At 56.6% G+C, this 12275-nt stretch overlaps 1 gene segment (V, D, J or C); it reads left to right on the top strand.

The window, feature by feature from the left end:
• The first annotated feature begins 4884 nt into the window (after positions 1 to 4884).
• LOC114486375 (T cell receptor beta constant 1-like) lies at positions 4885 to 12014 on the top strand. The segment is given in 8 exon segments: positions 4885 to 5007; positions 5135 to 5216; positions 6998 to 7138; positions 7580 to 7699; positions 10117 to 10503; positions 11207 to 11224; positions 11397 to 11503; positions 11785 to 12014. Coding segments are annotated over 8 exon segments (999 nt in total).
• Positions 12015 to 12275: the final 261 nt, after the last annotated feature.

The following is a 12275-nucleotide window of genomic DNA, read 5'->3' as shown; positions in this document are numbered from 1 at the left end:
TGGATGTCTCCCCTCCTTCCAGCCCGGCTCCTGGGCGGGGGGGCCCAGAGATGGGTGGTGTGGGCTGGAGCGGGGCCGCGTGGCCGGTTGTCCATGTGGGGGTCAACTCTGCAAGGGAGGTGGGGAATATTGGGTGGGGAGGGGATTAGGTAGGGATACTCCCGGGACGGGAATTTGGAGAGAGGGCAAGGGCGGGGGGGGGAGGGGGGGCTTTGTTCTCTTTGTTTCTGAGATATTTAGGGGCAGGGTGAGCATTGGAGAAAGAGGATTTATTAGGACTCTGAGAGCTGCTTGATTGGAGAAAAAGACCACCGAGGAGGGCAGTCTGGGCTGGGGGAAGGGCAGGAGGGGTGTAGCTGATGCAAAGGGGAGGGTGAGCCGGAGGGACAGCAACAAGCAGGAATGAGCACAGGATGTGGCCCCTGCAGAGCCGGCTCCTGGGAGGTGCAGATGGCGGCTTCCACTGAGCAGAGGAGAAAAAGGATGACAGACAGACTGTGGAACAGAGAGGTGAGAGAGAGAAGCACGAGGCAGTGAGGCAGAGAATCAAAATAAGCGGGGTTTGTTGATTTACTGTTTAGAGGTTTGGATTTGAAATTAGGTTTGAAACTTCTTCCTCTCTTCCTAAGCCCCAGCCCCCGAGGGCCAGGCTGTGTGTACAGCACACATGGGCTAGATGGGAACCTGGGCCACTGGTGGATTTACTCACCAAATGAACCCCCCTCATCCCCCGGCCCCAAATCTCCCTCCTCACAGCATGTGTTCAAAGTTAAACAGCCAGGCGGTGCAGGACATGCATTAAAATGCAGGGATTTTGCTTGTGAGGTGAGGAATTTTCCCAGAAGGATCTTAGGCTCTTTGTGCTGGAAAGGGACCTTCAAGGTCACCTGGTGATGGGAGCGTTGAGGCTTCAGGGGGAAGAACCCCTCAAAAGTGGTATATTTACTGGCTTAGTTGACAACAGCAAGCGTGTTTGTAGTTAGGCTCATTAAGATGGAGCCAATGAGGCTCAGCTGAAGTGTTTGTTCCCGGAGGGGCAGCTGGGTTCCTGTGATCAGCCAGGGTGGAGAAAAGCAGGAGACCTGACAGCCAGGTAAATCTAGGTGCCAAGCCCTGGCCCTTTAATGATCGGGTGACCTTGGTCAAGTGAATCTGTGGGAACCTTCCCTCTTCTACACAATGACATCAATAATACCTAGTGCTAAATCTGCTGTGAGACTTACAGGAGTAGCTCCCTGGAGGGTATGCAGGAAACCTCTTGTGGTCCAGTGGTCCCCTCCCTACCCTTCCGCTAGGCGGCCACTGGCAAGGGAGGGGCGCCCAGTGCCAAAGGAGGGCCAGCTTTGGCACGTGGCTAATGGCGAGGAGGGCTGGGAACAGGACCCATAAACTTCAGAATCCTGCCTGAGGCTGGTTCAGCCCACATCCAAGCACACACAACAGAAGCTCGCCAGGACACACTCGTACACCCACGTGGGCAAGCCGACCCACAGCCCACAGGGACTCGCAAGCGTGGAGGGAGAACTGGGCTGGCCCTCGTCATGGAGCCGTGTAGTCAGTGCTTCAGGGTGTGAGGAAGGTCTGGCTGCTGATCGTTCGGCCGTCACATCAGCATCGTGGGGAGCATCGCACGTGGCTCAAGAGGCATCTTTGCTTTTTCCAATAGGGGCTGAGAGTTTGCTGGGGGAGGAGGTCAGAGGAGGAGATTCCATAGTGCCCTTGGGGGGCTGGTTGAACCCCAGGGACAGGGGCTTTGAGGCGAGAGCGAATAACCAGGCTGGGGGCAGACAGCGTGATGGAGCCGGCACAGCAGAGAGAAGGTAGGAGATTACCTGGTCGGCCAGTAAAGACCTAGGGACAGAGGAGTAATCCGCAAGGTGGCCTGTCGTCGGGTCAGTACAAAGGCCAGGCAGGCCGAGGGAGGACAATCACAGAGGGGCGGGTGGTGACCCCCAAACAAACAACCAGGAGACAGGCCTGTCGTGGGGTCAGTACAAAGGCCAGGCAGGCCGAGGGAGGACAATCACAGAGGGGCGGGAGGTGACCCCCAAAGAAACAACCAGGACCTACTACCACGTTATTTCCTTTTACGATGACCCCGTGGCCCCCTTCCCTGGGCTCCCAACGCACACGCACAGGCGCAGGCCTACCATGCCCAGCCGGCCCTCCGGGCACCCCGCTTCCAACCCATCTCCCTTCCAGAGGACCTGAGCAAGGTGACCCCGCCCAAGGTGGCTGTGTTCGAACCGGCAGCAGCAGAGATCTCCCGGACCCAGAAGGCCACGCTCGTGTGCCTGGCCACGGGCTTCTACCCCGATCACGTGGAGCTGAGCTGGTGGGTGAACGGGAAGCAGGTCAAGACAGGGGTCAGCACGGACCCTCAGCCCCACAAGGAGGACCCCAGCCGCAATGACTCCAGCTACTGTCTGAGCAGCCGGCTGAGGGTCTCCGCCACCTTCTGGTACAACCCTCGCAACCTCTTCCGCTGCCAAGCCTGGTTCCACGGGGTCTCGGACGAGGACGAGTGGAAGCAGGACGGGCCCAAGCCCGTCACCCAGAACATCAGTGCCGAGGTCTGGGGCCGAGCAGGTGAGCCGCTCCGGCAGGGTTCAGCAAGGAGGGAGGCAGAGCAGACAGAGGGGGAGGTCCAGGGAGGAGAGCAGAGAGACTAGATGCAGAATAAAGGGGAGGGTGTGGGAAGCCCACCGTGAGGGGGGACAGGGCACCTCGGGCTAATTCCTCCCCCGGATCCCAGATCGTCAGCCCAACTCAGCTGTGCTGAAGGGTCCCCCTCCCTACCCGCCTGCACAGCTCGGGGTCTGAGCAGTGGGTCCTCATCCCCTTCGGTGCTGCCATGTTCTGTGACCGTCAAGGATGCTGTGGCCACATCGCCAAAACAGAAGGAAGGGGATGCTAGGACTCTGACCAGAGGCTGCCCTGAGCCTGGGAGTCTGTGCTGACTACAAGTCTGGCTTAGTTTTTTGTTTTTCTTGGTTTTTTTTAAAGCAGCTCAAAATACCACACATTTGTTATTGAGCTCAAAATACCACACATTTGTCATTGTATAGTTTTGATGGGTCAGGAATTGGGGCATAGCTTAGCTGGCTCATCTTCCTCAAGAGGCTGCAATCAGGTGTCAGCCAAAGCTGGAGTCTTATCTGAAGGCGCAACTGGGGAAGGATCCACTTCCAAGCTCACATGGTTGTTGGCAAGAGTTAGCACCTTGCCAGCTATTGGACTGAGGAAGGCTGGCTTAGTTTTGAATCTGCTTTTGAAGATGGACTCTCTCATCCATTTCCCTCCCCCTTTTTTCTTTCAGACTGTGGCCTCACCTCGGGTAAGTGGCCCCCTGCCCCTTTGTCTCCATCTCCCATGGTCTTTGCTCTGGAACCAGAGAATGCAAAACCCATGGACCCTGGTGGGGCATGGAAGGGGGGGGTGGTGCGTGGGCAAGGAGACCAGAGATCCCTGCTCCCAGGTACCTACCTGCTCTCCCTTCCTGCCAACAGCGTCCTATCAGCAAGGGGTCCTGTCTGCCACCATCCTCTATGAGATCCTGCTGGGGAAGGCCACCCTCTATGCTGTGCTGGTCAGCGCCCTGGTGCTCATGGCCATGGTAAGCAGGAGGGCAGGATGGGGCCGGCACGTTGGAGGTGACACTTGAAACACAGCAACTCACCCCCAGGAACACAGAGACCCTCCCAGGCCCAGAATGGGCAGAGAGGAAGGTGGGGAGTCACCCACATGCCTCAGAAGACACGTATACCTCTGGGATCACAGTGCAAGCACCATGCTGCGACGTAGAAACTGGGGTCACCTGAAAACCCAGTGGATGGATGTTGGGGGAACCCTGCTATTTGTCTTGTCAGTGGGAAACCCCACTTCCCCTCCGTCCCCAGCACTCCTGGCTCCTGGTAACCCCCAGACTTTCTCTTCTTCAGGTCAAGAGGAAGGATTCCTGAAGCCAGCTTAGGGGTGGAGCCAGGAGCTTCCAGCCTGTTATTGCGCTGATGTGAATTCTGCTTTTCCCATTCCTACCCAGTGCTTCAGAAGAGCTGCTCTCATCTCTCTACGCATCCCAGTATCTACCCCGTGCGCATGCACCCCAAACACTCATGACCAAAATCTCCCTAGCCCAAGGGGGACCCTGGCGGGCCTGAACCGATTCTACCAATAAAAATGGCCTGCTCTGGGTTGAGTCTGCCTTGTGCGTGTCTAGATATCTCTTCCGTCCATCTCTGAAGTCCCATGTGACTCCAGCCAGGGTGGAAACAAGAGGTATTCAAGAAAGTGCAGTCCCCTCAGGCAGGAGGGTCAAGGGACCCAGCCTGTGGCTGGTACTACTCTTCATTGTCGGGAAAACTTAAGTACATGTGAAAGGGTGCGCTTGGTGAAGAGAGAGGCTTACTCTGGAACAACCTAGAGAAAGTTGTGATGCTGCCTATAGGAAATTTCTGTCCTTCCTGGACAAAGGTGCTCTGAGGAAGAGCCTACCTATACAGCTGTGTCCACTTGCTGAGTGGTCATGTCCCCACGGCCAACAAAGCTGGGTGTCATATACATCACCCACGCTCCTCTCCACTGTCTCCCTGAGGGCACTGCTCAGCTTCCTTCATCACCAAGGAGTGATTCCAGGTGAGAAGAGAAATGACTATCTATTCTCATTATCAGATGTACCTTCCAGTTTAAGTTACAAAGCTGGATATAAATTTCACTCTAGTGAATTAAATGTGTGTGACTATGTCCCTGATCAGTCCTGAGAGGATAGAAAATAAGTTTCCCTAAAGCCAAGGATCAGCCCTGTCGGTAATTCTAGAAATCCTTCAAAGATCTTTACTGTCTCATTGTCACCATGGTGATGTAACCCGAAGTCCTCAGGATGGCATGAAAGACCCACCTCTGTCCTCCACCACTGTATCCACACTCACCCTCACTCCCGTCACCCTGAACTCCCGAGTCACTGGCTCTCAGGCCATCTTGCACTCCTCTGCCTGGAATGACACATATGTGAGCTCCCACTCATCCTTGCAGATTCAGCGATGACATCTTCCCCAGCAAGTAGCCTTCTCTGGAGCATCTTTGCCCCTTACTCCATGCAATTGGTTGAAATTCTCCCTGTATTTTGCTATCACAGTACCCTGTGTGCATCTCCTTCCTGCCACTGACCACAGTTGATGGAAACTACCTCTTTCCTTGTCTGGCACCCCCACGAGAAGGTCAGCTCCCTGAGGACCAGGTTGTGTTGTATTACAGTATCCTTGCGATGTGGCATAGTACCTTGGTTCAGTGTACTAACCCAATAAATTCTCTTTGAAGAAATGAGTCAAAGAGTTTGCCCAAAGTGACCCAGTTCAGGAGCAGATATCACCCTAAGGCCTGCCTGAAACAGCCGTCTAGCCTACCCCTCACAGGCCTGCAGCACACAGCCTCCTCCCACTACTGCAACACTGCGTGCATTCTAACATGGGTGTCTGCACATATACCAACACACATGCATAAACACCTATGTCTACATGTATGCGTGAGCAGAGGTGCCTACTCGTTAGGCACATATCATTGCAACATTTGCTAGTAACCTTCAAGAAAACAAAGATATCCAGGTCACAATCCCCAAGAAGCTTCCCTGCTCATAAGGGGGATAATTCATGAATAGAAACAGTTAACATACAAAGTGAGGCTTTCAATAGCAATGTGAGCTGTCTCCTAAAATGCAGGCAGAGGCGAGCCCTAGGTTTCTGACTGGGACCATCAGGGGAGAGTCTGAGGAGGTGGCAGTTCTTCAGAGGAAGAATTGGTCTCAATTAGCCATGTGGGAGAGAGGTCATGATAGTCAGATGTAGGAACAGGATATGAAACTACAGGGTCAGGTACTTCTGGGTACCTCTGCTCAGCGGGCTGCGAGGTCCAAGATGGAAGTCATAAGGCTGAAAAGGCAGGTTGGGGCTTCCCGCTTTGAGAGTGGGCTCTATCCTTGCAACCAGCATGAGGCCTGGCATACAGCAGATGTGCATGAAGTGTCTGTGGACTAATGGAGGGGAAGGAGCTTGGACCCTATTCAGGAAGCAATGGGGAATCGCAGAGCTTTCCAGGCTGTGTGTCCTCCTGCCCTAAGTTGCCATCACCTGCTCTAGGGATGCTCCGCCCACCCGCCTCACTATAAAGGCCGGTCTGTGCAGGTGGGCAGTGAGTCCCGGAGGGGAGCCCTGATGACATAGGCCATCTCCTCAGGGTGGCGGAGGCTCCAGGAGGGGCCTCTCTGTCCCCTTCCCCCTCTACTAGCACCCTAACACTCCCCAAGCCCCTCCCCACTTTCCATTACTCTGAGGTTTTTTCCCACCCCCCTCAATCAGACCAGCCTCTGCCACCTGCACTTCCTGGCTCTGCGCCGTCGTTAGGGGAGGGGGACAATAGGAGAGGACATTTTTGTATCATAGTGTAACATCGTGGGGGCTGGGGGGACACGGTGATTCAGTTAGAGGAAGGGCTTTTACAAAAAGCCGTGCCTCAGAAAATAGCTCCACCTGCCCGGGGTGGGGGGGCTCCTGCATGGGGAGAGTATCTGGGGGAGATCTCCTGAGGGGGTCCCTGATGTGACCTCGCAGGGATCTGGACTCGGTGATCACCTCTGCCTCTCCCTGGTCCACACTCAGCTTCCAGGAAAGTGAAGAGTCAAGCCACAAAGTGGAATCATGATTCAGTGCTTTTCACACAACTTGCCCTTTCACAAAGCACTCGCAGGTGTGTAATTTGTTAAGCACTCACAACAACGCTGTGGGGAAGACATTACCCCATTTTTCAGTGGCAGAAACGAAGGCCAGGGAGGTCGCAGGTCACAGAAGTAGTAAGAGGCAGGGTGTAGCCTGGAACACTTCCCAATCCAGCAAAATCTCCATCACAAATACCCCTTCTAATTTCACAACCACTGTAAGTCCCCGAGCCAAGCCGATTGTCTGCAAATTGGGGTGACCTCATGCAGCGCCCAGATTTCTGTGTCCAGGGAGAAGCCAGGGGGAAGGAGGGTGGCCCCAGTCTGTGGCAGGGGAGGAGGGCGAAGAGGGAGGAATTCTTGGTGGCCCCTTCCCGCTGTGCTCCTACAGCGAGCTGCACTCCGGGCCAGGGACCCGGCTCGCGGTGCTGGGTAAGGAGGTTGCTCCGGGTGGGAGGGGGGATGGGCTGCCCAGCCTGGAAGACCGCCTGAATCCTGGCTTCGGGGGCGTGGGCGCTGGACCCTCCCGGGCTGCTCTCAGGGAAGGCTAAGTTTGTGCCCGAGTCCCCGGGGCTGTGTGAACACCGGGAGGCTGTATTTTGGCAATGGTTCCAAGCTGACTGTGCTGGGTAAGGAGGGCAGCTGGGGTCCCTGAGCGCTCGCTCGGGCGGGCCGGAGAGAGCTGGGCAGCTGCCCATCTCCATCTGGGGCTGTGCTCGGGGTCGGTGGGGACCTGGGCTGAGTCCGGGACATCAGGGGAGGGCGGCGCCGGTTTTTGTCCTGGGCCTCAGGGCTGTGAGCAATGATCCTCTGTTTTTCGGCGGGGGCACCCGGCTGGCTGTGCTAGGTGAGCGGGGTGCCCTGGGGCGTCAGGAGGGGAGCGGGGCGTTGAGGACGCCAGCAGGGCCGCGGGACCCCTTTTTGTGCTGAGCCCTGAAGCTGTGAGCGCTGCCACTCAGTACTTCGGGCCGGGCACGCGGCTCCTGGTGCTAGGTGAGCGCGGGCGGCGCGCCTCGCTTCGGGTGGGGGGCCCGGGGCTGTGCTCTACAGGCGCCGCCCTGCCCTTCGGGGCCGGCAGCCGGCTGACCGTGCTGGGTGGGCGTCCGCGGGCCCGGCAGCGGCGGCGGGGCGGGTTGGAAGGTCGGACCCGGGCACCTGGTCCCCTCCCTGCGCTGGAGCCGGGCGCTGGGACCCGGAGGGCGAGTGGCTGGGCGCTGAGGGGTTTGCGTGCTGGACTGGGACTCTGTGCTCCAATGAGCGCTTTTTCGGCCCAGGCACCAGGCTCAAGGTCATAGGTAAGATTTGGATGTCTCCCCTCCTTCCAGCCCGGCTCCTGGGCGGGGGGGCCCAGAGATGGGTGGTGTGGGCTGGAGCGGGGCCGCGTGGCCGGTTGTCCATGTGGGGGTCAACTCTGCAAGGGAGGTGGGGAATATTGGGTGGGGAGGGGATTAGGTAGGGATACTCCCGGGACGGGAATTTGGAGAGAGGGCAAGGGCGGGGGGGGGAGGGGGGGCTTTGTTCTCTTTGTTTCTGAGATATTTAGGGGCAGGGTGAGCATTGGAGAAAGAGGATTTATTAGGACTCTGAGAGCTGCTTGATTGGAGAAAAAGACCACCGAGGAGGGCAGTCTGGGCTGGGGGAAGGGCAGGAGGGGTGTAGCTGATGCAAAGGGGAGGGTGAGCCGGAGGGACAGCAACAAGCAGGAATGAGCACAGGATGTGGCCCCTGCAGAGCCGGCTCCTGGGAGGTGCAGATGGCGGCTTCCACTGAGCAGAGGAGAAAAAGGATGACAGACAGACTGTGGAACAGAGAGGTGAGAGAGAGAAGCACGAGGCAGTGAGGCAGAGAATCAAAATAAGCGGGGTTTGTTGATTTACTGTTTAGAGGTTTGGATTTGAAATTAGGTTTGAAACTTCTTCCTCTCTTCCTAAGCCCCAGCCCCCGAGGGCCAGGCTGTGTGTACAGCACACATGGGCTAGATGGGAACCTGGGCCACTGGTGGATTTACTCACCAAATGAACCCCCCTCATCCCCCGGCCCCAAATCTCCCTCCTCACAGCATGTGTTCAAAGTTAAACAGCCAGGCGGTGCAGGACATGCATTAAAATGCAGGGATTTTGCTTGTGAGGTGAGGAATTTTCCCAGAAGGATCTTAGGCTCTTTGTGCTGGAAAGGGACCTTCAAGGTCACCTGGTGATGGGAGCGTTGAGGCTTCAGGGGGAAGAACCCCTCAAAAGTGGTATATTTACTGGCTTAGTTGACAACAGCAAGCGTGTTTGTAGTTAGGCTCATTAAGATGGAGCCAATGAGGCTCAGCTGAAGTGTTTGTTCCCGGAGGGGCAGCTGGGTTCCTGTGATCAGCCAGGGTGGAGAAAAGCAGGAGACCTGACAGCCAGGTAAATCTAGGTGCCAAGCCCTGGCCCTTTAATGATCGGGTGACCTTGGTCAAGTGAATCTGTGGGAACCTTCCCTCTTCTACACAATGACATCAATAATACCTAGTGCTAAATCTGCTGTGAGACTTACAGGAGTAGCTCCCTGGAGGGTATGCAGGAAACCTCTTGTGGTCCAGTGGTCCCCTCCCTACCCTTCCGCTAGGCGGCCACTGGCAAGGGAGGGGCGCCCAGTGCCAAAGGAGGGCCAGCTTTGGCACGTGGCTAATGGCGAGGAGGGCTGGGAACAGGACCCATAAACTTCAGAATCCTGCCTGAGGCTGGTTCAGCCCACATCCAAGCACACACAACAGAAGCTCGCCAGGACACACTCGTACACCCACGTGGGCAAGCCGACCCACAGCCCACAGGGACTCGCAAGCGTGGAGGGAGAACTGGGCTGGCCCTCGTCATGGAGCCGTGTAGTCAGTGCTTCAGGGTGTGAGGAAGGTCTGGCTGCTGATCGTTCGGCCGTCACATCAGCATCGTGGGGAGCATCGCACGTGGCTCAAGAGGCATCTTTGCTTTTTCCAATAGGGGCTGAGAGTTTGCTGGGGGAGGAGGTCAGAGGAGGAGATTCCATAGTGCCCTTGGGGGGCTGGTTGAACCCCAGGGACAGGGGCTTTGAGGCGAGAGCGAATAACCAGGCTGGGGGCAGACAGCCTGATGGAGCCGGCACAGCAGAGAGAAGGTAGGAGATTACCTGGTCGGCCAGTAAAGACCTAGGGACAGAGGAGTAATCCGCAAGGTGGCCTGTCGTCGGGTCAGTACAAAGGCCAGGCAGGCCGAGGGAGGACAATCACAGAGGGGCGGGTGGTGACCCCCAAACAAACAACCAGGACCTACTACCACGTTATTTCCTTTTACGATGACCCCGTGGCCCCCTTCCCTGGGCTCCCAACGCACACGCACAGGCGCAGGCCTACCATGCCCAGCCGGCCCTCCGGGCGCCCCGCTTCCAACCCATCTCCCTTCCAGAGGACCTGAGCAAGGTGACCCCGCCCAAGGTGGCTGTGTTCGAACCGGCAGCAGCAGAGATCTCCCGGACCCAGAAGGCCACGCTCGTGTGCCTGGCCACGGGCTTCTACCCCGATCACGTGGAGCTGAGCTGGTGGGTGAACGGGAAGCAGGTCAAGACAGGGGTCAGCACGGACCCTCAGCCCCACAAGGAGGACCCCAGCCGCAATGACTCCAGCTACTGTCTGAGCAGCCGGCTGAGGGTCTCCGCCACCTTCTGGTACAACCCTCGCAACCTCTTCCGCTGCCAAGCCTGGTTCCACGGGGTCTCGGACGAGGACGAGTGGAAGCAGGACGGGCCCAAGCCCGTCACCCAGAACATCAGTGCCGAGGTCTGGGGCCGAGCAGGTGAGCCGCTCCGGCAGGGTTCAGCAAGGAGGGAGGCAGAGCAGACAGAGGGGGAGGTCCAGGGAGGAGAGCAGAGAGACTAGATGCAGAATAAAGGGGAGGGTGTGGGAAGCCCACCGTGAGGGGGGACAGGGCACCTCGGGCTAATTCCTCCCCCGGATCCCAGATCGTCAGCCCAACTCAGCTGTGCTGAAGGGTCCCCCTCCCTACCCGCCTGCACAGCTCGGGGTCTGAGCAGTGGGTCCTCATCCCCTTCGGTGCTGCCATGTTCTGTGACCGTCAAGGATGCTGTGGCCACATCGCCAAAACAGAAGGAAGGGGATGCTAGGACTCTGACCAGAGGCTGCCCTGAGCCTGGGAGTCAGTGCTGACTACAAGTCTGGCTTAGTTTTTTGTTTTTCTTGGTTTTTTTTTAAAGCAGCTCAAAATACCACACATTTGTTATTGTATAGTTTTGATGGGTCAGGAATTGGGGCATAGCTTAGCTGGCTCATCTTCCTCAAGAGGCTGCAATCAGGTGTCAGCCAAAGCTGGAGTCTTATCTGAAGGCGCAACTGGGGAAGGATCCACTTCCAAGCTCACATGGTTGTTGGCAAGAGTTAGCACCTTGCCAGCTATTGGACTGAGGAAGGCTGGCTTAGTTTTGAATCTGCTTTTGAAGATGGACTCTCTCATCCATTTCCCTCCCCCTTTTTTCTTTCAGACTGTGGCCTCACCTCGGGTAAGTGGCCCCCTGCCCCTTTGTCTCCATCTCCCATGGTCTTTGCTCTGGAACCAGAGAATGCAAAACCCATGGACCCTGGTGGGGCATGGAAGGGGGGGGTGGTGCGTGGGCAAGGAGACCAGAGATCCCTGCTCCCAGGTACCTACCTGCTCTCCCTTCCTGCCAACAGCGTCCTATCAGCAAGGGGTCCTGTCTGCCACCATCCTCTATGAGATCCTGCTGGGGAAGGCCACCCTCTATGCTGTGCTGGTCAGCGCCCTGGTGCTCATGGCCATGGTAAGCAGGAGGGCAGGATGGGCCAGGTGGTTGATGGGAGAGGGTGGAATACCATGAAGGGTAATTTAGGGGGTCTCAGAGTCATGTCCTGGCACCTATAATGGAGTTATAGTGGGGCTGCTAGACTGGGGAGAAAGTCCGAGATCATCACAGAATGTAGCTTTAGAGGATGGGAGAATCAACTAGCTTTACCCAATATCAGGCCCTAGAGTCCGCTTCCTCGAACCCACTCCTACTGTTCGGTGGCCCCTGGCACCCTGACAATGTCCTCTTTTCTTCAGGTTAAGAAAAAGGATTCCTGAGACCAGCTCCAAAAGTGCATCCTGAGTCATTCTTTATCCTCTCCTTGTATTCTCCTTAACATGTTTCCAGTCTGTGTTCCTCAAGAGTTTCTCTCTCTCCACCTTTTATCTCCTTCCTACGTGGATATCTGTTCCTTCTCTCAGCTTCCCTGTAGACTGAGCTCCTCACCACTGAATCTGAAATTGACTAAAGCAATAAAAGTGTCATGGTGGGCTTGACTGTGTCCCAGGAGTGTCTGTGGAGTTCTGCCCTTCCCTGTTCTACCTCTGATTTAGGGAAATCACCACCCCTCAGGCATACAGAGTGATGGACCCTCCTCTCTGACCAATGTTGATTCCTCCTGTTTGTCCTGATGGAGGATGGACCCCATGGTCCACTCCTGGGTATTCTGAGCCCCAGTGGGTAGGGTTAGTTTGAAGGGCAAGGAGCTGGACTCTGGAAAACCTGCATATTGATGGCATAAGGATGA

Source organism: Physeter macrocephalus, chromosome 5 (genome assembly GCF_002837175.3).
Source record: "Physeter macrocephalus isolate SW-GA chromosome 5, ASM283717v5, whole genome shotgun sequence".
Taxonomy (NCBI): Eukaryota; Metazoa; Chordata; class Mammalia; order Artiodactyla; family Physeteridae; genus Physeter; species Physeter macrocephalus.
Note: the sequence above shows the minus strand (reverse complement) of the source record. Positions and strands in the feature narration are given on the sequence as shown.